Genomic DNA, 25,285 nt, shown 5'->3' on the forward strand with positions numbered 1-25,285 from the left:
AAGAGTTAATAGTGAGATATAATTTAGAAGCACACTAAAAAAGTCTGGGGCAGATGAGAGTACAACGTGTGCAAAGTTTGTGGTTCTATCTTAAAACATATATGAGTACAATCTTACGTAGAATGGAACATTTTAAAAAGAGCACAGGAAGATATCCCGGGGGATGAAGAAGACAACTGAGAGTTACTGGGACCCCCCCTGGGTTGTTTTATCGATTGGAACAATCATAAAATGTTTTTCTTTTTTAACTTTGCCTCTGGGATATCTTCATTTTGATGTTAATTATAAGATAGATTCATTTAGTTTTAAATGAAACAAAAGTAGAATTTTTATCAATTAAATCATTAGTTCCACTTCATAGAAAACTATCCAGATCAATCGAAATCATAATTTTGCCTTGATAAAGTAATAATCTATATTTTGCTTTATACCACTTGCTTTTTTTTCCCTTAAGGGTATATCTGAATATGACAGGAATTTTAAAGAGAAGAAAAGAGATGCATCAGGTCAGGAACCTACAAAATGGGCTGGTCTTCGATCAGATGAACTTGGTGAGTAAAAACATATTGTCACATTTATACCTTACAATTCACACACACCAATAAAATACTGTCTTGCTTAAACATTTTTCTCAGCTTTATTTTTTCTAGACTGTATATGATACCGTATATCTTACCATTAAACAATATAACATTTCCATTTCATAGCTTAAAGTATATCCTACTCTCCTCAACAATACACATTATTGTGACTCAAATGTGGCTGTGAAGTTCGTGTAGAACATAAAGGGACCCATTTTTTTTCTTTCATGATTCAGATAGTGCATACAATTTTTTTTTTTTTTTTTTTTTTTTTTTTTTTTAAATTAAACATTTTTATTATATTTTCAAACAGATGTATAGAACATATACATTCGGCAATCAAGACAAACATTAGAATGGCAGAATGTCGTCCAGACATATATCAACATTTCGTATTATACAGCAAATCGCCTCAGTTACATGTACAATAAATAAAGAGGAGATACTGCTAAGTTCTCCCCTAACTAAACTAACAGTTTACCATTCTCAGGTATCATATTATAACAGTTACAGTGTTCTAGTGCATACAATTTTAAACAACTTTCCAATTTACTTATATTATCAAATTTGCTTCATTCTCTTTGTATCTTTTGTTGAAAAGCATATCTAGATAGGCTTTGGAGCTTGGCGCTAGCTGCTGATAAAATGACGGTTAGCACTGCCAACCCTGCAAGTCTATGTGTTTAACCCCTGCAGATTTAAAGAACAGCTCCGGCGCCTCAGAGAAATGCTGGTCCGGAACAGACAAATCTGGTGAACCAATTGGCAGCGGCAGTTGCACGCCCAGCTGTTCAGTTGCACTACTGATTTCCTGACTGGCCATATCTGCTTAGGATCAGCAGTTCTCCGCGGTTCCTGAGCCATACTTTAACTGTGAATTTAAAGCCTTTTTAGGGGTTAAATACGTAGGGCTAGATTAAACGTGGCACTCTAAAGTTAGCGCAGGGTGTGATAAGCAATATCGGAATTGCACTAACTTGATTGCATATTACAAGTTGAAAGAAAACTATAACCTGTCCAAATATGTCACCTGACTTGAAGCTAATAGATTTTCTTTTGGGGTATTTTGAAGAGAAAGGTGGAGCATCACAACCCCTCCAGCAAATAGCAGCAAAAAAAAAATGCGTGAAACACTCCATGCCATGAGTCTGTCATCAAAAATAAAGGTGGACATACAAAGTATTGAAAACATAAATATTTGAATATCAGTAATGAAAGGTGTACTGACTTTTTTTTTTGGCATTATGTATATTTTACAAAAAATAATTATATATATATATATATATATATATTAAAAAGAAAATGTTCGGGCGTGTCTCTGGGCAGCACCTTGAATGGTCGCAATATTGGCTGCTCTAGATAGATCATTGATAACCTGCCTATTATCGGTGCATAGCAAGACCATCTAAGCTACAACACTAAACATTTGAACTCAGCTACTCAAACGGAACCTAACGATATGTTTATTGTGGAAATTCTACTACTGTCAGCCAATCTGGAGCGTTGAGGCCTAGGGCAGACTCCTTAGTGTGAGGCACTCAACACCCCCCCCCAGTATCTTGTAAGCCGGGTATGCAGTGCGCAGACACTGAAAAACTACTGCATCTCTAAGCCTTATTCTGGAAGTACGGTCTCAGTCCATCAGAATGGAGTGTGAATCCGCTTTGCTGCTGGAGGAGATCGGTACTATTTTGTTAGAAATTTTTTTGAAATTGGAGAGGCAAATGGTGGCGGCATGGAAATATGAAGATGAGGGAGAACTATCTGCAGCAGAATCTAAACAAGCAGATGGGGATCAAACAAAGGATCATTTACCCGTAGAGCAACCGGAGTCACTGCCGTTGTCTGTTGAGCAGCTTAGTGAGAACACCTTTGGAGACCACAGGCTATCATGTGCTGACATAGCCCTGGTCGTGGCTCCCTCGTGCGGCCCCACTGTGGCCTGGCCTTTGGAAGCTGCAGGCCTGATTCATTCAGCGTACTCACTGCTAAGAAGCCCAGCAAAACAGAGCTCTATGCTCACCGCCACTCCCCGTAGGAACACGCAGCCACAACCCGCTGTCATCTCCATACAAGGCAACAGCCAATTCGTCCCTGGAAGTGGAGCCGAAGACAATGCCAGCACTGCACTGATCGAGGCTACTAAAAGGGTGCGAGTACTACACCAGGGAGAATCTCTCGGTATACCATCCAGCGCTGTCAAAATGATATTCAGAGCGGGCCTCATTGCTGGAGGAAGAGAGACTCTGTGAAGCTGTCTCTCGCATAACACATACCTCTCTACATATTCCAGCAACATGGTCCACAACTAAGTGCCGGGAACTGATGGGATCCACCAGGGAACATTTACTAACCCTGTCTGCCATAAAAATGGGTATTGGATGAATTCCTATAGACACGCTATTGAGCTTAGGGGTAATAGCTCCTATACTCATTTGGGCTCACAACTTCACATTAAGGGCTATGTTCACTGTTAAGTCATATATTTAATGCCGTTGTTGTTAGCTTATCCCTTTCATTAGCTTAAATACGGCTGAGGCAGAATTTACTTGCTTTTGTACAAAGTGTATAATTTGATGTGGCGATCTGCTCTTACCTTAAATTCCCTGTCCATATTTGGGGTTGGTTAAATTTTGCTGGAGGGGAAATTAACGCTAACTGCTCATTTTCCCACTTGCTATACTCCATCATGCTGCGCGCAAAGTTATATTAGGAAACACTGTTTAACCAAATTAGCTGTATTGAGTTCCTTATGCTATCTAATTGGTTCTGTTTTGTTTACCGGCTCTTTAGCCATATATAGTACCTTTTGCTTTCTGTTTGTTTTTTTCTCTTTCTCTCTGTGTTTTTTATTTTTAAAATCTAACTGAAGCTAGGGCTGTCCTGAAAATAGATATAGCATTTTACATTCAGACATAGCTGTATTTTTTTTTTAATTATTATTATTGAGGTATTGAAATCAGGCTTACAAAACAGTAAACAAATATACAAAGAAATTTGCAATACAACACAAAAAGCAGAGTATACATTCCAACCCGGTACCTTTATTAATAGAGACATCTCACCTCTGGCGCAACTCAGCAAATAAGTAATTAACTGGTAATGATGGAAGCATTAGTTCAAAGTGCTTGAACACAGGGAGACCTTCCAAAATGATCTTAAAAGGCCACTCTTGGGCCTCAAATGCTTAAAGTTAACCTATATAGAAGAAGGTGTAATGAATTGAGGAGACCACTTTTGGGTCCCATTGTGAAAACCTCAGTTTTTATAAAGGATAGGAGGATTCATATAAATGTAGGATATCATTACATATGGCTATAAGTAAAGGAAGATGCAATATATATCTTAGGAGAATTAATAAGCAAGCATCCAAAAACCAACCAACAACTGGGGGATTCATTCTAAGGTGGATTGGAGGACCTATAGTAGTGATGTATGGATAATATAGCCCATCTAGGAAGTTGAAGGATAGATTTTATACTTTAGAGTATCAGTGAAAGGGAATACTTGAGGTATCAATTGTATACTGTGGAGTAGTAGAGGGAGAGGATCACATTGGTCTTAGAACACATTTATGTTCACTCATACGCAGATACCTAAAACTAAGTATAAAGTTATATTTCTCTAAGCTGAATGCACATAATAAAACATATATTCCCCTGAAGTGAACAATCACAAGACTGGGGATAACAGCATAATAAATTCTAGAAACATGAACACCATAAAGCAGGTAAACGTTTGCAGCAGAATGTCAGTGTACAAGAGAGACCTCTATGTTTCATTAAGGGAAATTATTGTCCCTGATCTTCTATTATGTTGTAAGGGGATGTTTATTTATTTATCTATTAATTGAAAACTTAGAGATTAACTTCTATTTGCATGACTTGGCGATTCATTGTTTACTTAAGTTATATTTCTCTAAGCTGAATGCACATAATAAAACATATATTCCCCTGAAGTGAACAATCAGAAGACTGGGGATAACAGCATAATAAATTCTAGAAACATGAACACCATAAAGCAGGTAAACGTTTGCAGCAGAATGTCAGTGTCAATCCATTCATAATATGAGTAGTAAGCATGCGTTGTGGGTGTTAAAGGAAATTTCACAATTAAATCCACACTCGACAACACATTTTACAGATCATTGCAACATACCCAGAAGAATCAAAAATGTATGGTACAATGAAGATTATCCCAAACAAACTGATACAAAAGTAGTCTGCACTTAATAAATTAGATAGAACAGAGTTGGAGGCTCTGAACCAATAGCCAGTGGTGCTAGTTAACAGATACACATTTTTAAAGTATGTACATCAATAGCAATCCGGTGTCAATGCAACGTACACTCGAGCACACTGCTGTCATAATGTTCAGGACATCAATACTTCACTAAAGTTAATGAGCTCCCACCTTAGATAATCTCTTGTGGTGATGCTGCGTCTATTCAGCCTATTCCTCTTTTGTCAAGGGCCAGAGCAGGGTCAATAGAATTTATGTAGCGGAGCACGTACATAATGTGGTACTCAGACGACTGTAATGTGTAGGAAAAGTCTGGCATGCTCATTGGAGGTCGCTCCAACAACTGATTTACCTGCTGGTCCTTTGTTCCCACTGGGAAGACCCTATCCTGCAACACATATCTCTCTAAGGTGATGATAGTTGAGGGTAACTCACATGACTGCTCCCTGAAGTAAGCAAGCTCAGTAGGGGACATTTCTCCTAACCGCGTTACTTTAATAGGAATCAAGAGATGCAATGCATCGTTGTCATCAGGCTGTGCTGCTATGACGCTGGAGAGTGCTCTCATATCCTGGTCGTTCCCCAGCTGAGTGTTCTTCTGCGCCGAGACTCCAGGAACACAGAAGGTGGCGTGCGCCGGGGCCCCAGAGCACCGCCACCCTCCTCCCGACCGCCAATACAAGAAATCCAGAGAGCCCTGACAGGCAAGGGGGAGGGGGGTGGCCGAACTCCGATCCAATGGTCTCTGTAGGTGACTCCTGAAATGTGGTGAGTGGAGCACCGACCTCGAGGCCCCCGTTCCAACCTCTGCAACAGATCCGTGTTCACTCCGTAGCTCCGAGTGAAGACAAGAGGCAGTTGTCACTCCCAAGGGGCCATCTCTTTCACAACCCGTTTCCTCCTTTGCTCTAAACGCAGTCTCTGGCTTGTTGTAGGTTTAGGAGTGCAATCTCTACCCCAGTCTCTTGCAAGATGACCAGAGATGCATTTAAGTTGGTCGTCCAGTAGTCTGGCACTGATAGCTAGCAGTGACGTTTCTCTAGTATCCATTCTAGTTGTATAGAAGATTGCTAGGTGCTGACCACGCGACAATGGCGCAGCGATTGTGAGGACAGGTGAGGCTTCAGAAATAAGGGAAGGCCTCAAAGCAAAAAAGTCCGGTACTGAGGGCTGCAGGGCTACACCACAATCCAAAACCCTATCTTTTGGGTTAGGGTGCTTTCAGACAAGCTTTTTCACCAATTTAGATGGCTTATCGCCAATATTTCAGACTAAATCTAGATAAGGGTGAATATCTCAGGAGCTGAAGCTCAGTGCGACCAGTAAGATGGGCGCTGCCCAGAAGTCCCCTAGCTGTATTTTTTTTACACTCTTGACTGTACCTTCATATGTGTTCGATTCTGCCCTTGAACTTAAGTTGAGTATTTGACAAGACCCTCATTTGCATTAACTGCTACTGTATTGATCCTCAGGCAGATGGTATCGCAAGTAAGCTATCTTTCATAGATACCACATCTCACCACTAGATGGCAGTCAAGTTCCACATATCGTATACACACTTAGCTTTACTATTACAAAAGATCCGTTTTTATTCCCCCATTTAGTTTCTTAGGAACATATAGTGTAGGTCCATGTCTCTGACTATTGCAGCTGCATAACATATTTATTCATAGATGTCAAACCATCTGAAAGTTCTCCCTCCCTCCCTACCTTATTCTCAGAGTACACAAACTATCTTGTGTTCATTCAGTTCAACATTACAAGCTACTTGTCTACAATTGGGGTCCAAAAGTGGCCCATGTTGTTATTTTATTCCTTTCCCCTAAAATTCCCTACCCTATTTTAAATTCTTTTCCAGGAGGTACAAGAGAGACCTCTATGTTTCATTAAGGGAAATTATTGTCCCTGATCTTCTATTATGTTGTAAGGGGATGTTTATTTATTTATCTATTAATTGAAAACTTAGAGATTAACTTCTATTTGCATGACTTGGCGATTAATTGTTTACTTAATGACACTCAACGTGTACATGGTACAGTGATTTTCCTATGTCATTGAAACTATGTTCTTGGTTTTTTTTTTCTGTTTGCCTGTATTACTTTTGCAATCTCAAATAAAAAATATAAAAAAAAGAAAAAAAAAGAAAATGTTCTTCTAAATGAAGAACATTGGAATGTAAAATATTCATAACTACCTTCGAGTTTAGTGCTATAGGTCTTACGCCTTGTCGGGTTAACGTGCGAACAATAAGTCTATGGGGAGAAGAAGTTAACGTGGTCGAAATATTCAAAGACCTAAAGTTAGCGAGCATTGGGTTTCCCTCGCAGCTAACTTTTTACTTTTAACATGCACGCTAACTTGATCATGTTAAAAGTTTACTTTGAGCGCTGTTAGCACGCAAGGGAAAAAATCCAATAGCGTGCCACTTGTAATCTGGCTCTTATGTGACTGATGATCTAAAATGTGTCAGTATAGTAAGAAATATCACCCCAATCCTGGCATGGGTAGACTTCATGGCAAGATCTAAGAAAAATGGCTAAACCAGGAATTCCCGGAGAGTTGTAAGCTCACCTCCATAAAAAGTAACTAGAATGCATAATCTTGCAGGGGAGAGAGAATGTGACAGGGAGCAGCCAGCACTGGTAGCAAATTGTTTTTTCTGAAGCACGTACAAATCAAATTGCTCTCATGCACCTATCCCATAAGTGAACACTTCTGGGGAAAAGCAAGTGTGATACTTGCCTAGATGTGCTAATTATCTATACAATCATTCTAATGTTCTTACTCTTATGTAATAGAGGATTTTAATCTGACACTTTTATCACCACCATACTTTAAATTAATATTGCTTTGCTAGAGGAACTTTAAACAGGAAAGATTACTTGCATATGTCTATGGGTTAGATCACAATGCTTTAGAAAAACCTCTATAGAAAATCACCATCAAAGTCTTTGGGGATTTTTGTAGATAAATCATAAGATTTTTTTAAAGGATTATGGGGTCTATCTATTTATGTATGTGTTGACAAACACGATCCGCTATAGTGAATCATGTCCGCCGCACTTCGATAAATGCTGACAGCATACGATGTGGGCATTTATCATTGCACCAGCAGTTCTGGTGAACTGCTGGTGCAATACCGCCCCCTGCAGATTCGCGGCCAATCGGCTGCTAGCAGGGGGTGTCAATCAACCTGATCGTATTCGATCAGGCTGATTGCTGTCCGCCACCTCAGAGGTGGTGGACGAGTTATGGAGCAGCGGTCTTAGGACCGCTGCTTCTTAACTTCCGCTTCAGTTGGAACTGAAGCGGAGAGGGTCGGAAGCTGCTTCATAAATAGACCCCTATGACTGACATAAAGGGTTTACATATTTAGTTAAAGTAAAAAACATAGCATGAATGCACTTCTGCTCCAGATCTGAACATGGCTGGTGACTGGTGCCTATACACATATGCCTCTTGTCATTGTCTCACTAGCAGTATTCAGATAGTGCAGTTCATTGCTACACCGGAGCTGACTATAACTATTTGTTTAACATCTTTGCAAGTAATAGCACAATAAGGAAATTATCTAATTAACTGGAGAATTTACTTATTGCATTTTCATTAGTTAAAAACATTAACAGTACAACTGGGATTGATTTTAATTTTGCTAAAACTGTTTATTTTCTTTCTCATCATTAGTATAGTTTACATTTTAAACACTGAAATATTTGGGTCACTGTAATGTGTAATGGTGCATTCAGCCATAATATTAGCTACCAAACACTAGTACAGGATTGTTTTGTTTAGGTCAAAGCTATCAGCACTGTGTATTTTGTATTCTTTTATGAACAAGAGAAAAATTATAAAATCATAATTATTTGCTGTATAATGTCCAGTTTGTAACTTCCCCTTACTTTTTAAGTATATGAATATTGTGCTTTTTGTTTTACATTTTAGTTACTCATTTTTTCCTTATTTACAGGGATTACAAAGGAACCTAGCTTTGCTTCAAAACGACGAGTTCCCTATTACCATCCAGAGATTTTTAAATCATTTCAGTGGAAAGCATATGAGCCAGAAAGCAATGGGTTTGCTAACTCTAGAGAACCTATTGAGTTGTGCCTTGATGTTGAGAAAGTATCATTGGATGAAGAGATCATACATACCCCAGAGGCACCACGGCTAAAGAGAAAAGCCCGCTCACACTCTGCAGACCCCAGAATACAGACTTCTAATGGCAATTTATTACTAAAGACATTATCAACCAACGTGCCGAAAGAACAGAAAGAAGTTTCAGTGCCATCAAAAGCAAGTCCACAAAAAGAAAACAGAGCAGTAAGTATGACGAGTTCAGGAATTAAAGGTGTATATAGTACCATGAAACAAAAAACAGACATGGAAGGCAAAACTAAGTTTGATTTAGGTAGATAATACAATTAAAAAAACAAAACTTCCAAGTTTAATTTTGTTAGCTAATCCTCTGTTTTCTCTTGGTATTATTTGTTCGAACACATTTTTCCATAAAAGCATATTGAAGAAAGCTCAGGAGCGTTCATGCCTAGAGCACAATATGTATAACATTGTTGCAAGCACTGCTGCCATAGTTCTCAACACGTGAACACTCCTGTTCCAACCTCCGTATACTCTTGTGGAAATACCTAGCTATAGAAAGCAAACGGTTAAAATGACAAAAGTAAACTGGAAAGATTGTCTTTAATTGTACACTCTCTCTTAATCATGCAAGTTTCATTTTTAGTTTCATGACCCTTTAAGTTTAATTTTAATGCTTTAAGTCTCCTTGGGTTATACAACTCTCTACTGTATATTTAGTATTATTTTACTAACTGCATACAAAAGAGTGCATTGATTTTAATTTGATGGATATGTAAAGCTATTTTGTTGCACATAAAATATTGGGGTTTTTAAAAAAAAAAATACAAAAATTGTTTTCTTTATTGAATAATCCTTCATTATTTTTCTGAAACCTTTTCCTTGTCCACCAATACAGCTGTTGACGTATTCAAACAATGAGCATTAATACCGCAGTATGAGTTATGCACAAACCTGTCTTTTCTACTAAATCTAACAAGCTTTCACTTTACCATTTTCTGTTCACAAGTGATGATCTTTCATATAAACTATATAAAATGCTTGCTCTCTATACCCCAGTAATAATTACCACATTTTTAAGTTTAGTAAATATCTTTCCTTTACAAATACATTAAAGGAATAAAAAGCTCAAAATCGAAATGTGCATGGGTTTTAATTTTAAATAGAATAATTTTTGCAATATACTTCCATTGGCAAAACTGCTTCAAGTTATTAATATTTTTCAGTAGTATACGCAGATATGCAGTGAGGGCCCGTGCACCAGTATTTAAGCTCAGAATGCTGGCGGTATATAATGTCTTACAAGCCACTGCAGAGAAGGTGTAGTATTTGATTACTGGTGCACAGGCCCTCACATCTTATGTGTGTACACCACTGAAAACCAGTAATAATTCTCACTAGAAGCATTTTAGCTAATGAAAGTATATTGCAAAAATGCTTGTATTTAAAATTTAAATGCACCCATGCACATTTTAATTTTGAAACTTACAGAAAGAGAAATATTTTGCCAGAAATAAACAATAGCTTGGTGGCTTGTTCTATGTACTGGTTGCCACCTGTGAGTAGCTTCTTTTAGCCCAATAGTGCTTCTCACAGAGGAAAGTTTTCCTGAACTACATCAGTCTGAGCCCGCCTAACAAGGTCAGTCCAGCCCCGAAATACCAGGTAATTCTCCTCTGAACAATGGAAATAGCAACTCCAGACGATCGTTTAGGCCTCCTTTGGGCCTCGTCAGTGAGGTGCAACGACATCCCTCAAAGCACATTGGCAACGCCTGTTTTAACGCATCACCCTTTAGATTGACTTTCACCAGTGTCTTAAAACAAATACATAGAGAAAGAGAAGAAATCTGCCAGGAACGAACAACAGCTCAGTGACTTGTTCTGTGGCCTGGTTACCACCTGGGAGTAGCTTCTTTTAGCCCAAATGTGCTTTTTGGACAATTATATCAGTCTGATACTGCCTAACAAGGTCAGTCCAGCTCTGAAATACCAGGCAATTCTATGAACAAGGGAATTCCTTTAACTCATTCATGCTGGGGTGCAAGTGCATAGATTGGAACAAAGTTCCAATGTAAACACTTGCTGTAAAAATGAAATCATGTGATTGCATTGAGTCCGGGATCAGATCATGCAGGACTGCCTACGATGCTAGACACCCCACCAGTCAATTTCTTGCTTGTGTCAAAGGGGGAGGCTGCAAGACGCCATGTAAGGTAGGATATTCCTTCGGCATTAAAGCCCAGAGCTGTTAGGATAGCATGGAAAATCCTAATGTGAAGGGGTTAAGTAAAGAAAAAACATGATTTGTTTATAGAGATGCTGAGAATTTTGTTTTGCATGTACTAATGTATATACTTGTATGATACTGTGTTTTATTGAAGTACCATAGAGCTCTACAGAAGAAAGCTGGTTTGAACATTGACACTTTGCACCATCCACTCAGGATGTCTGAATACAGAAAACAGTTTGAAAGGAAGAGCCCATTGAAAAATTCTCCATTGCTTGCTGCAGAGCAGGTACTTACAGTAAAATATCAGAAGAAATAAATGTACTGTATAGTTATTTGGCATGATCTTACTCAAATATCATATTTTATTTTTTAGTGCTGTAAAAGAGACAGGGAAATACTTTTTAGTTTTTTTATCAAAAACTTTAGTTGGTGATTTATCTTTTTCCTATAAACAAAAAAATTTTTTTTTTTTTAGCAGTTAGTTCTTCTGATGCTCTAATATTAATAATGTTTGATTGAGACATACTGTATTATCAGGGAGTTTGCAGATGAATCATTCTTGCTATACTGCACTATTGCATGCTCAACTCTGTATAAGATAGATTGCTTATGTCTGGATCAACATCATTACCTTGCTAGTCACCAGACAACCTGCAGTAATGTCCTAGGGATGGCATTTTTAATGACTCATGATGGTTCTATGATAAGCATCAAAATGTTATCAACGTTTATATAAACTTTTTTTTAAATAATGTTTTACAGCGTTTTAATATTGCACCTTTGCTTGCATGAAACTGTGTTTTACTCCTGCAATGCAATGCACTGCTAGGAGCTAGCTGAACGCATCTGGTGAGCCAATTACAAGTGGTAGCTTTACAGTCATCAATCACCACCAGCTAGCTCCCAGTAATGCATTGCTTTATGTGGATCAAGTGATGCTATCTAATTTTGTAGTAACCTATTTTACCGAAATATTTGAAAACTCTCCACAGTTGTTTGGAGAACACTATGAAAATCCCTTTACTAAATGTAATACTGTTGTTAAATGTTTTAAAGGTAATTGCTGTTTCATGAGTTGTAGGCCTGGATTACTGTTTTTATTTATTTTACACTTTGCTTTAGAATGAATGTTTTAATGCAGATTCAATATTATATTATATCTGTTCTACGTGGTTGTTATTTAATCACCACATAGAAGAATTCCAAAATGTATAAACCTGGTTAGCCTTTACTAACTGAAAGATGTAATATGCTGATTTCTTTTTTCAGGTTATATACAACAATAACCAATCCGTCCCCCCAATTAAAGTAGATACAGCCAATAAAGAAACAGAATATAAAAGCCAATTTAAAGGCTCACCTAATGCCAAAGGACCAAAATTAAGAAGGGACTGGGAAGAAAAAAATCTTTCTGTGATTGAATCAGAGAACTTACCACCAAAAACAAAGGTAAGACAGTATTAAATTATTAGAAATAAATCAGATGGTCAAAGACTTAATTCCCGTGTCTATCTTTTTTAACCCATCTTATCTTTTTACATTAAGGTGTCCTTATCTTAAATGGATACAAAACACAATCATTTTCATTTGTGATTCAGACAGGGCATACAATTTAAAAAAAATGTTTCCAATGTACTTATATTATGAAATGTGCTTTGTTTTCATGGTATTCTTTGTTTAAGAGATACCTAGGTAGGTATCTGGAGCACTATATGGCTGGAGATAGTGCTGCCATCTAGTGCTCTTGCTAATCTATTACATTCTTGCAAAACTGCTGCCTGAGCTTATGTCACTGCTTTTCAACAAAATATAACATGAAAATATATATTTTTTTATTATAGAGGTAAATTAGAACGTTGTTTAAAATGTCATGCTCTATCTATCTATCTATCTGAAAATTGTGGGTTTAATGTCCCTTTAACTGTATGTCTACACACAATGACCAGAGCAAAAAAAGGAAAATGTTATTACCTATCTCTTCTAACCCCACCTGGGAATTTGATTGCTGCTTTTTGTTTACATAACCTTTCCATAGAGAGTACTAAAGTATTCATATTTTCAGTATAGGTGGTGGTTTGAATGGGCAAAACAGCTATATTAAAGGACCAGTTAATACAGTAATTTGCATAATCAGCAGATGCATGAAAAAAGACAATGCAATAGCCCTTAGTTGGAAATTCAGATGAAAAGTAGATTTGTTTTATAACACATTTCAAAGTTATGTCTATTTCCACTCCCCCTGTACCATGTGACAGTCATCAGCAAATCACAAATGCATATACGTATATTCTGTGAATACTTGCACATGCTCAGTAGAAGCTGGTGACTCAAAAAGTGTAAATATAAAAAGACTGTGCACATTTTGTTAATGGAAGTAAATTGGAAAGTTGTTTAAAATTGCATCCTCTACCTGAATCATGAAAGTTTAATTTTGACTTTTGTCCCTTTATATCCCATAAAAGAGTAAAAATACTATTTAAAAACAATTTCATAAACTTTAGCATTAAAAACAGATTATTGGGAACACATTAGAGCAAATACAAAATTACAGCACAACATCCCTTTGACTTAGTTGCACCCTTTACTAAAAAATATGTGTGTTTGTGTATGTATATATGCATAAATAAATATAGAGAGAGAGATTTCCAATCATATATTTATAAACACACATCCTATATAATAATTGGCCAAGTATGTTTGTCAGATGCAGTCATGCGCAGTTGAGACTGCACGTGACAAACATACCTGGCCTTAATCATTGTCGGCTTGGATAGGTGAGTGACAGCTGTTAGATAGGGAGCGCGAGGTACACAGCATACAAGCAGCTGTGGGATAGGGAGCGCGAGGTACACAAACAGCTCTGAGGTCTGGGGAGCGCGAGGTAAGCTGATTGAAGCAGCCTGTGGCAAGAGATATGGAGCGCAAGCTACTCAACAGCTGTGAGGTCTGCCGCGTGAGAAGCGGCCGCGCGCTCCCCAGACCTAACAGCTGTTTGTGGCCGACGGTAGCGTTGCGATGGGGTCGTGGCCGGGCATCGCGAGGGGCGTGGCCGAGCGGGTGTCGCCACGATGGGGCGTGGCCAGACGGGGTCCCGCGATGGGGGCGTGGCCAGAGAGGCAAAGGCTTTCGATGAAGACAGAGCCAGAGAGGGAGCAGGAGAGTGGGGGGAGAAGGGCCAAAGAGGGGTGAGAGAGAGCCAAAGGGGGGAGATCCAAAGAGGGTGGAGAGAGAGATCCAAAGAGGGGGGGGGGGGCAGAGCCAAAGAGGGGGAGGGGAGAGCCAAAGAGGGGAGAGAGAGAGCCAAAGAGGGGGAAGAGAGAGAGCCAAAGAGGGGGGAGAGAGCCAAAGAGGGGGGAGAGAGAGCCAAAGAGGGGGGGGAGAGAGCCAAAGGGGGGGGAGAGAGCCAAAGAGGGGGGGGGGAGAGAGCCAAAGAGGGGGGGGAGAGAGCCAAAGGTGGGGGGGAGAGAGAGCGCCAAAGAGGGGGGGGGAGAGAGCCAAAGAGGGGGGAGAGAGAGCCAAAGAGGGGGGGGGGGGGAGAGAGCCAAAGAGGGGGGGGAGAGAGAGCCAAAGAGGGGGGGGGAGAGCGAGCCAAAGAGGGGGGGGAGAGCGAGCCAAAGAGGGAGGGGAGAGCGAGCCAAAGAGGGGGGGGGAGAGCGAGCCAAAGAGGGGGGGGGAGAGCGAGCCAAAGAGGGGGGGGAGGAGAGAGCCAAAGAGGGGGGGGGGGGGAGAGAGAGCCAAAGAGGAGGGGGAGAGCGAGCCAAAGAGGGGGGGAGAGAGAGCCAAAGAGGGGGGGAGAGAGAGCCAAAGAGGGGGGGAGAGAGAGCCAAAGAGGGGAGAGAGCAAAAGAGGGGAGAGAGCAAAAGAGGGGAGAGAGGAAAAGAGGGGAGAGAGAGAGCAAAGGAGAGGGAGGAGAGAAAGCAAAAGAGAGGGGGGAGAGAAAGCAAAAGAGAGGGGGGAGAGAAAGCAAAAGAGAGGGGGGAAGAGAGAGTAAAAGAGAGGGGGGAGAGAGCAAGGGGTGGGACCGCTGTACTGCAAAAAATGGCCCGTGTACATGGGCTTTAGTACTAGTAGATTTTATATTTTAAATGTAGTGGTATTTTTTTTTGTTTCAATAATTTTTACGTGTAAACCCACATAAATCTTTTTATTTTTAAAGGAGAAAAAGAAAAAGATCCCAGAGGCTGAAACCAGTCCATCAAAGACTGAAATATCTGAACCACAAAACAAACAAACTGTCAATAGAAATATTCTGAAAGAAAAGTTTATTCAGCAGCTTAATAATCCATACAAAGGTTTTAGGTGTGTACACTTTTGTAGCAAAATGCATTTTATGAATTAATTGTTGTTTTGATTCAGTGCAAGCAAATTATCATAATATTATTTCTTAGGACTAGCTAATAATGTGTGTGTGTATATATATATATATATATATATATATATATATATATATATATATATATATATATATATATATATATATAAAATAAGCTAGTACTGCTGTCTGCTGTTCAAATGAAAAAAAAAAAATGTGTTGACAGTAACTATATTTGGAGTACTATATGTCCTAGTTTCTTAACTTGTGGGGGTACTTGGGGTATTGGCAAGGGGTACTCCAGGGATTGGCCTTAATTATTTTTTTCCTGATGACATTCAAAGAAAGTTGTTTCTCATTTCTACCCTCAAGCACTCCTAACAGGGCAGAGTGTGAGCATTTCCCTGCCTAGGTTGAACCACTCAATCATTGATTCACTTTAGTAGCTTGTTAGTGACATATAAGGTCTGGAGTTAAGCTTTACTTTATGAACAGAGAAAGTGTATTACTGTGACCAAGTGTCACAGAGACAAGTGGCAGGTAAATGTACCACAGTTTAGGTAGATAAACTGTGTATGAAATGGTTATTAAAAATGGAAAGTTGGTACCACAAATATTACTTTCCTAATTGTGCAGAAAATAGTTCCTCTATTTTAATGTAGAAGCACATTCATTGCATATAATTATTAATATCAATGGACTATATATTTGTGTTTTATGTGTGTTCTTTTATTCTCTGTTGTAATATTGCCAAATATTAAATTCCGGAAAACATAAAACAAATTCCTAAATATTTACTTCATTAACTTATCTGATACAAGCTTGTGAAATCAAGTGATACATACGATTTCCATTTTTTGCTCATGTTAGATCAATAATATTTGTGCTACAGTTGGGGTACACAGAAATCAAATGAATGCCTATAGGGGTAGTTGCTACAAAAAGGTTGAGAAACTGGGATTAGATAAGTATTGAAAGTTTGAGCAAATGTTTTTCTTTTCATCTTCTCTTATTTAATCTCTTATAGATATAATCATGGGCATATGAAAAGTGCTGCATGTCATAGAGCAAACAAATTAAAGGAAACACTTTAACTCCATAAATAAAAAAAAGAATTGCCTATGAAATGCCTAATAACACTCATGTTAATAAATATTTTATAGCCTTTAAAATAATTCAATATTTCATTATTCTGTATTTTAGAAAAATGAAATCAGAGTATTCTGCAAATTTTCTGTCTCCTTCTTCATATAAATATAAAGATGGTGCCTGGGTGAGACTGAATCACGTACATGATCAAGTGAGTAATTATTGGTAGTTTTAAAACGGCTTCACCCATATTTCCACGAATGACACCCCTCCCTTTATATTCATGCTAAAAAGTATGTTTGGCCATCGGTAAGACCTGCTAATGTATTTTATTTTTCCAAGTGCCAAATCATTTCCAGAACAAACATGTACCTTTTGGAATAGTTTGTTTCTTTCTAATGGCAGGGAGAGTCCACAAAATCCTTCATTACTGTTGGGAAATACACCCACTGGCACCAGGAGGTGGCAAATACACCCCAGCCACCCCAGGGTAGTTTCCCTGCAAGACAGGACTTAGAGTAACCATGTAATTCTCTTAAGTAAGAGTTGTAGTGAAAGTTAGCTGATGTCGCAGGGAAGCTTCTCTGGCCTCATTCCAGTGTATGCCTTTGCTAACACCCCTTCTGGCTACCGGTGTAAGCTTACACTGCTTTCCTTTGTTCCCAGGTCCCTGTCAGAGGTGGATGAAGCTGTCAGACCTGGAGGTGCTGTGTCTGCTCCACAGCAGAGACCCTTGAGGGTAAGTCCTTTATTATTTATTTCTAAAGCCTTTTCCATGTGGGGTATGTTTTCTACAAGATGTACCAAAGGAAAGGGGGACTTCTACAGGTGACCGTCTGGCACCTTATTAACCTCTTAAAGTGGTCTGGGGACACTTATCCTCTCCTGGGGATATAATAAAAGGGATCAGTCTGGGATGTTCATCCCTTATAGCATGGTACATACTAAACGAACAGGGCTCTCTCTGGAAATTCCCTGGTTTCGTTTATAGGGGAAATTAATTGTGGCATTAAGGGCTCTTAGCCTTTATTTTACTGGGACCAAAATGAATGTTTTTAAGCGATTCTATCAATCTCGACTTCACTCCTTAAGCCGATCGTGGCTGTAGCTCTCTCGTAGGGCATGTTTTCTTTTTTTTTTTTTTTTACTATCGCAGGCCCTTCAGAGCCGCTTTGCACGCTTGTGTTAGGGGAGGCAGGACTCGAGCTTTGCGCCATGTGACCGGCAGCGCTCTTCCGCTCTGTCTCCCTCGCCCATTGCGGCTTTTCCTCTCCCTTACTTAGGCCTCGCAGTGAGATTTCATCACCTGCATATGGAAGGTGGTAAGTCCTCTGGCCGGAGCTGGGTTTATAGAGGTGCTGGATAAAGGATTTATTCCTTTTTTTTTTTTTGCCTGACACTTTTTGTTTTTTTGGCTCATAATTGTTGGAGACTGATATTAGCCATTATGGAGAATTACTTTAACCTATCACTAAAGGATGTTAATTGTCCTATTCCTTTATCAGATAGGTATTTATTCTGTGAAGAGGCCAATGTTCATCCCCTGCACAACTTTGCTCAGCTTGCCTGAGTTCTGTTTTACAGTCCAAATCTAGAGGGTTCAAGAATCCTGCTGCCATCTCTAATGTGATTAACCCTTCAGAGCCCTCCACCTCTAAGGGCTCTGTTGTCAATGATATGCCACATCTGTTTCCTCAGTCCCTGTCCCCAAATGTTTCACATGCATTACCCTGCAGCTCAGCACAGTCTTCTTCTCAGATTTGTTTACCAGTAGACTTTGCAACACAGCTACAGTCAGCTGTTTTTGCTGCGCTGAGTGCCTTACCTATCTCTGGAAAACGTAAGAGAAAGGTCAGACATGTTCCCCCTGGGGAATCAGTGATCCTGTGGAGACTGTGTTGGTCAGTCTTTCTCAACATTCTGAGGATAATTGTTCCTCCATAGCTTCTGAGGACAAAATCTACTCTTCTGATTCCGCAGATGAAGAAGCAGCAGAGTCAGAAGAGGTTAATTTCAGATTTAAGCTAAAAAAAACCTTCACTTCTTACTTAAAGAGGTATTATCGACTCTTGATGTTCCTGAGCCTAAGTCATCTGAGAAACCGAAAATTCCTAAGCTGTATATGGTCTATCAAACCAGGCCTAAAGCTCCTGAGTTTTTTCTGGTCCTGGCTCGCATGGCGGACATAATTTCCAAAGAGTGGGAGAAACCAGGGATCCCTTTTTTCGCCTCTTGTAATTTTAAAAGGATGTTTCCAGTCCCTGACACACATCTGGAATTATGGAGCACCATTCACAAGGTGGATGGCGCTATCTCCACTTTCGCTAAGGGTACCACTATTTTTCTCGAGGATAGTACTTCCTTTAGAGACCCCATGTACAGAAAGATGGAACGGTGCTTAAGGAGATTGTTTAATCAGATGGGTCTTCTTTTTCAGCCCGCTGCGGGCATTGTGGCAGTCGCTGGGGCCGCCACCTTCTGGTGCGACTCTTTATCTGAGATGGTTCTACTTGAGACTCCGTTAGATGATATTCAGGATCTTATTAAGGCCCTCAAGACGGCTAATTCCTTCATCTGTGATGGTATCATGCAGATCATCCGACTTAATGCAAAGTCTTCTGGCTTTGCCGTCCTTTTGCGAAGCGTTTTCTGGTTAAAATCATGATCTGCCAATATGGTATCTAAATCTAGACTTCTTTCCTTAGCTTTTAAGGGTAAGACGTTATTTGGTCAAGGCCTGGATTCTATTATTTCCACTGTGACCGGAGGGAAGGATGCATTCCTCCCTCAGGGCAAGAAATCTAGATATAATGGTCGCCAGTCTGGAATTTTTTTGACCAAACAAGGGACAGAGATCCCCGGCCTCCTCCAAGTCGGACCAATCTTAGAGATCCTGGAAACCAAAACCAATCTTGGAACAAGAGCAAGCAGTCCAAGAAACCCTCCGCTGACAAGTCCACAAGAAGGGGTGGCCCCCGATCTGGGATCGGATCGTGTAGGGGCAGACTATCCTTTTTCGGGACACTTGGCTTCGTGATGTTCAGGACCCTTGGGTTTTGGACGTAGTTTCCCAGGGATACAGGATAGGGTTTTGATCTCGAACTTCAAACGTTAGATGCCTGCTGTCAGGACTTTCATCAAAGCCGGAAAAGAGGATGGCCTTTTTGAATTGCTTAGGGGAGCTGGCTTCTCTGTGGGTGATTGTCCCAGTACCCCTTTCAGAGAGGGGTCAGGGATTTTATTCCAATCTGTTTGTCGTTTTCCAAAAAAGAAGGAATGTTTTGCCTTATCTTAGACTGTGTCTCAACAAATTTCTGAAGGTCCCCTCATATTTGCATGTCTTGATCCACAAGGATCATTTCCAGTTCCTGCGTTTTGCCTTTCTGGACAATCATTACCAGCTTGTAGATCTTCTTTTTTGTCTAGCTGCTGCTCCAAGAATCTTTACGAAAGTGTTGGGAACGTTCTTGTTGCAGTGGCCAGAATGTGAGGAATCGCTGTGGCCCCTTAACTGGACGACATTTTGGTTCATGCTCCATCTTTTCATTTAGCAACTTCTCACACAGACACACATCTGTGTCTCCTTCGGTCCCACGGTTGGAAAATAAATCTAGGGAAAAGCTCCCTAGTTCCCAATACCAGGGTGTGCTTTTTGGGAACGGTCATCAATTTGGTTTCCATGCAGATCTTCCTGATGGATCAACATCGAGCCAAACTCCTGTCTTCCTGTCGATCGTTACAATCCATTGGACAGCCTTCAGTGTATGGAAGTAGTGGGACTCATGGTAGCTGCATGGATATTATTCCTTTTTGCACGCTTCCATCTCAGACCTGTACAACTATGTTTTCTCAGACAGTGAAACGGCAATTACTCCGACCTGTCCCATTTGATCTTCCTAGACCAGACAATGAAAGATTCTCTCCCCTGGTGGCTCTCTCAAGATCATCTGTCTTAAGGCATGTGCTTTTTGAGACCATCTTGGGAGATTGTGACTACGGACGCCAGTCTCTGAGGTTGGGGTGGTGTTTGGGTTCCCTGAAGACGCAGGGAACATTGTCCTTAGAGGAGTCTACCCTTCACATCAAAATTCTTTAGCTGAGAGCTAGCTTCAATGTCTTGAGGGCATGGCCTCAACTTCGTTTTATCCGTTTTATCAGATTCCAGTCGGACAACATTAATTCAGTTGCCTACAGTATATAAATCATCAGGAGGGAACAAAGAGTTCCATAGCAATGAGAGAAGTGCCCCACATCCTTCAGTGGGCGGAATCTCACAATTGTCACATCTCGGTCATCCACATACCAGGGGTGGACAATTGGAAGGCGGACTTTCTAAGCAGACATACCTTTCATCCCGGGGAGTGGTCTCTCAACCAGGAGGTTTTCTCAGAGATTACCACCAGGTGGGTAGTTCCAGAGATAGATCTTATGGCCTGTCACCTCAGGGCCAATCTACCAAGATACAGGTTGAGATTAAGGGACCCTCAAGCGGCCTTGGTGGACACGTTGGCGGTTCTGTGAAAACTTTGATCTCATTTATCTGTTTCCTCCGATTGTGCTTCTTCCGTATCAAGCAAGAGCGGGCCTCAGTTATCCTAATTGCTCCAGCATGACCACTCAGGACTTGGTTTTCGGACCTCGTGAAGATGATGTCCTGTCCTCCTTGGAGGTTAACTCAGTGAGCCGAACTTCTTCAGCAGGGTCCGTTCCTTTATCAAAATCTCAATTCTCTGAGGCTGACTGCGTGAAGATTGAACACCTAATTCTCTCCAAGAGAGGTCTTTCTGATAGAGTCATTGATACTTTGATCCAGGCTCATAAGGCACATTTACCACAAGGTGTGGTGCACTTATCTTTCTTGGTGTGAGGATTTAGGGTTTCCTTGACTCAAGGTGAGGATTCCTCAGATCCTTCTGTTTCTCCAAGAAGGTTTGAAGAAAGGTTTGTGGCCAGTTCTCTTAAAGGGCAGATTTCTGCTCTTTCTGTGTTGCTTCATAAGAAGTTGGCTAATTTTCCGTTTGAGCCTTGTCAGGGAGAGTCTACGAACCCGCCCTGTTATTTTCTGGCTGCAGTTATTTCCACCTCTATACCCCTAGTGTTTCTCTTACTTTTCCTTTCCCTCGGCTGAATTACTGGGGGACTAGGGGAAGTGGGAGGGATACGTAATGCTTTGGCTGGGGTGTCTTTGCCTCCTCCTGGTAGCCAGGTGGTTTATTTCCCAACAGTAATAAAGGATTTTGTGGACTCTCCCTGCCAAGAAAGAAAATAATTTATCAGGCAAGCATAAATTTTGTTGTTTTGTTTTTTCCCTCTGTTAATTGATGGTAATTTTGCATTGTTTGAGATCATTATCTAGTACATTATATTTTAAACGCAGCTTTTTTGCTTGTAGCCATGGAATGCCCTGATCATGTTTTTGTTGTTTTGTTATTACATTTTTCATTTTGGTTAATTTCCTCCCTAGCATGAGTGTGATCCTTTTACTTTTTAATGGGGCAGATTATAAAAGAAAAAAACAAAACAAATTAAAGAGACAAAAAACCCCAAAAAATTCTCATGATTCAGACAGAGAATACAATTTTAAACAACATTCCAATTTACTTCTATTATCTAATTTGCTTCATTCTTTAGATATCCTTTGTTAACGAAATAACAATGCACATGGGTGAGCGAATCACATGAGGCAAATATGTGCAGCCACAAATCAGAAGCTATTGAGCCTATCTAGCTATGCTTTTCAGAAAATAATATCAAGAGAATGAAGCAAATTAGATAATAGAAGTAAATTAGAAAGTTGTTTAAAATGGCATTCTCTATCTGAATCATGAAAGAAAAAAATTGGGTTTAATGTTCCTTTAAAGTTGAGGTCATATCTTTCCATTATACGTGCCATATTAGCAGGCAGTTTAAAGGGATATTTAGTTAAACATAATGGAAACATCCAGAAACATGTACTTTCAGCTAACATGATGAGGACTGAAACATGTGATGCAAACTATCGCCTAGATTACAAGTTTTGTCGGTAAAGACCTGCGGGGCTAACGAGGCTTTTTTTTCCAGCGCTTACTTAAGACAACGCTGGTATTACAAGTTTTCTGAATGGCTGTGTTAGCCTCAGAAAAGTGAGCGTTGAGCAAATTTAGCTCCACTTCTACCTGTAATACCAGCATTGCTTACGGTAGCGGTAAGCTGGCTAAAACGTACTCGTGCACGATTTCCCCATAGGAAACAATGGGGCTGAGCTGGCTGGAAAAAAACCTAACACCTGCAAAAAAGCAGCGTCCAGCTTCTAACGCAGCCCCATTGTTTCCTATGGGGAAAGAAAAGTTATGTCTGCACCTAACACCCTAACATGAACCCCAAGTCTAAACACCCCTAATCTTACACTTATTAACCCCTAATCTGCCGCCCCCGCTATCGCCGACACCTACATTATACTATTAACCCCTAATCTGACGCTCTGGACACCGCCGCCACCTACATTATCCCTATGAACCCCTAATCTACTGCCCCCAACATCGCCACCACCTACATTATATTTCTTAACCCCTATTCTGCCGCCCCCAACGTTGCCGCCACCTAACTATACTTATTAACCCCTAATCTGCCGACCGGACATCGCCGCCACTTTAATAAATGTATTAACCCCTAAACTGCCACACTCCCGCCTCGCAAACACTATAGTAAATTTTATTAACCCCTAATCTGCCCCCCCCCAACGTCACCGCCACCTACCTACAATTATTAACCCCAATCTCCCGCACCCAACGTCGCCGCTACTATAATAAAGTTATGTACCCCTAAACCTAAGTCTAACCCTAAATTAAATATAATTTAAATAAATATAAATAAAATTACTATAATTAAATAAATTATTCCTATTCAAAACTAAATACTTACCTGTAAAATAAACCCTAATATAGCTACAATATAACTAATAGTTACATTGTAGATATTTTAGGATTTATATTTATTTTACAGGCAACTTTGTATTTATTTTAACTAGGTACAATAGCTATTAAATAGTTAATAACTATTTAATAGCTACCTAGTTAAAATAATTACAAAATTACCTGTAAAATAAATCCTAACCTAAGTTACAAATACACCTAACACTACACTATCAATAAATTAATTAAATAAATTAAATACAATTATCTAAAATAAAATACAATTAAATAAACTAAACTATATTACAAAAAAAAAAAAACACTAAATTTCAAAAAATAAAAAAATTACAAGAATTTTAATCTAATTACACCTAATCTAAGCCCCCTAATAAAATAAAAAAGCCCCCAAAATAATAAAATTCCCTATCCTACACTAAATTATAAAGTAATCAGCTCTTTTACCAGCCCTTAAAAGGGCTTTTTGCGGGGCATTGCCCCAAAGTAATCAGCTCTTTTACCTGTAAAAAAAAAAAAAAATACAATACCCCCCCAACATTACAACCCACCACCCACACACCCCTACTCTAAAACCCACCCGATCCCCCCTTAAAAAACCTAACACTACCCCATTGAAGATCACCCTACCTTGAGCCGTGTTCACCCAGCTGGGCACCGATGGGCCAGAAGAGGACATCCGGACCGGCAGAAGTCTTCATCCGATTGGGGCAGAAGAGGTCCTCCATCCAGCAGAAGTCTTCATCCAAGCGGCATATTCTATCTTCAATCAATCGGAGCGGAGCGGGTCCATCTTCTATACAGCCATCCACTTCTTCCGATATCCTAACAAAGAATGACGGTTCCTTTAAATGACGTCATCCAAGATGGCGTCCCTCGAATTCCAATTGGCTGATAGGATTCTGTCAGCCAATCGGAATTAAGGTAGGAAAAATCCGATTGGTTGATGCTATCAGCCAGGGAAAAATCTGATTGGTTGATGCTATCAGCCAATCGGATTGAAGTTCAAACCGATTGGCTGATTGGATCAGCCAATAGAATTGACCTCGCATTCTATTGGCTGATCCAATCAGCCAATCGGTTTGAACTTATTATAGTGTTTGCGAGGCGGGAGTGCGGCGGTTTAGGGGTTAATACATTTATTATAGTGGCGGCGATGTCCAGTCGGCAGATTAGGGGTTAATAAGTGTAGTTAGGTGGCGGCGACGTTAGGGGGGGGGCAGATTTGAGGTAAAGAAATATAATGTAGGTGTCGGCGATGTTAGGGGCAGCAGATTAGGGGTTCATAGGTATAATGTAGGTGGCGGCGGTGTCCGGTCAGCAGATTAGGGGTTAAATAATTTTATTATAGTGTTTGCGATGTGGGGGGGGCCTCGGTTTATGGGTTAATATGTAGTTTATGGTTGTTAGTGTACTTTGTAGCACTGTAGTTAAGAGCTTTATGTTCCGGTGTTAGCCCATAAACTACTGACTTTTAAATGCGGTTGGAGTCTTGGAGGTAGAGGCTCTACCGCTCACTTTCTCCAAGACTCGTAATACCAGCGTTAGGCAAATCCCATTAAAAAGATAGGATACGCAATTGACGTAAGGGGATTTGCGGTAGCCTCGAGTCGCGGAAGAAAAGTGAGCAGTGAGCCTCTACCTGCAAAACTTGTAATACCAGCGTTAGGTAAAAAACAGCGTTGTGACCTCTCAACGGTGCTTTTTAAAGCTAACGCAGAACTCGTAATCTAGCCGTATGAGAGGTGGGAGCGGTAGTGAGGAGCCCAAAAAGGGTTGGAGTAAGGTCCCCTGGCCTTAGGCCCATCAACTTCATAGGTTTTCATTTG

At 40.1% G+C, this 25,285-nt stretch overlaps 1 protein-coding gene across 2 annotated transcripts in view; it reads left to right on the forward strand.

Moving 5' to 3' along the window:
* MDM1 (Mdm1 nuclear protein) overlaps nucleotides 1-25,285 on the forward strand; it is a 245,355-nt gene that overhangs the window by 2,528 nt on the left and 217,542 nt on the right. For both annotated transcript variants that reach the window (XM_053716829.1, XM_053716830.1), the window contains exons 2-7: nucleotides 455-551; nucleotides 8,791-9,143; nucleotides 11,302-11,436; nucleotides 12,420-12,599; nucleotides 15,307-15,449; nucleotides 16,666-16,762. In XM_053716829.1, coding sequence (XP_053572804.1) covers nucleotides 455-551; nucleotides 8,791-9,143; nucleotides 11,302-11,436; nucleotides 12,420-12,599; nucleotides 15,307-15,449; nucleotides 16,666-16,762 — 1,005 coding nt within the window. The remainder of the gene's footprint in view (nucleotides 1-454; nucleotides 552-8,790; nucleotides 9,144-11,301; nucleotides 11,437-12,419; nucleotides 12,600-15,306; nucleotides 15,450-16,665; nucleotides 16,763-25,285) is intronic.

The sequence above is a fragment of the Bombina bombina genome, chromosome 6 (assembly GCF_027579735.1).
Source record: "Bombina bombina isolate aBomBom1 chromosome 6, aBomBom1.pri, whole genome shotgun sequence".
NCBI classification, from domain to species: Eukaryota; Metazoa; Chordata; class Amphibia; order Anura; family Bombinatoridae; genus Bombina; species Bombina bombina.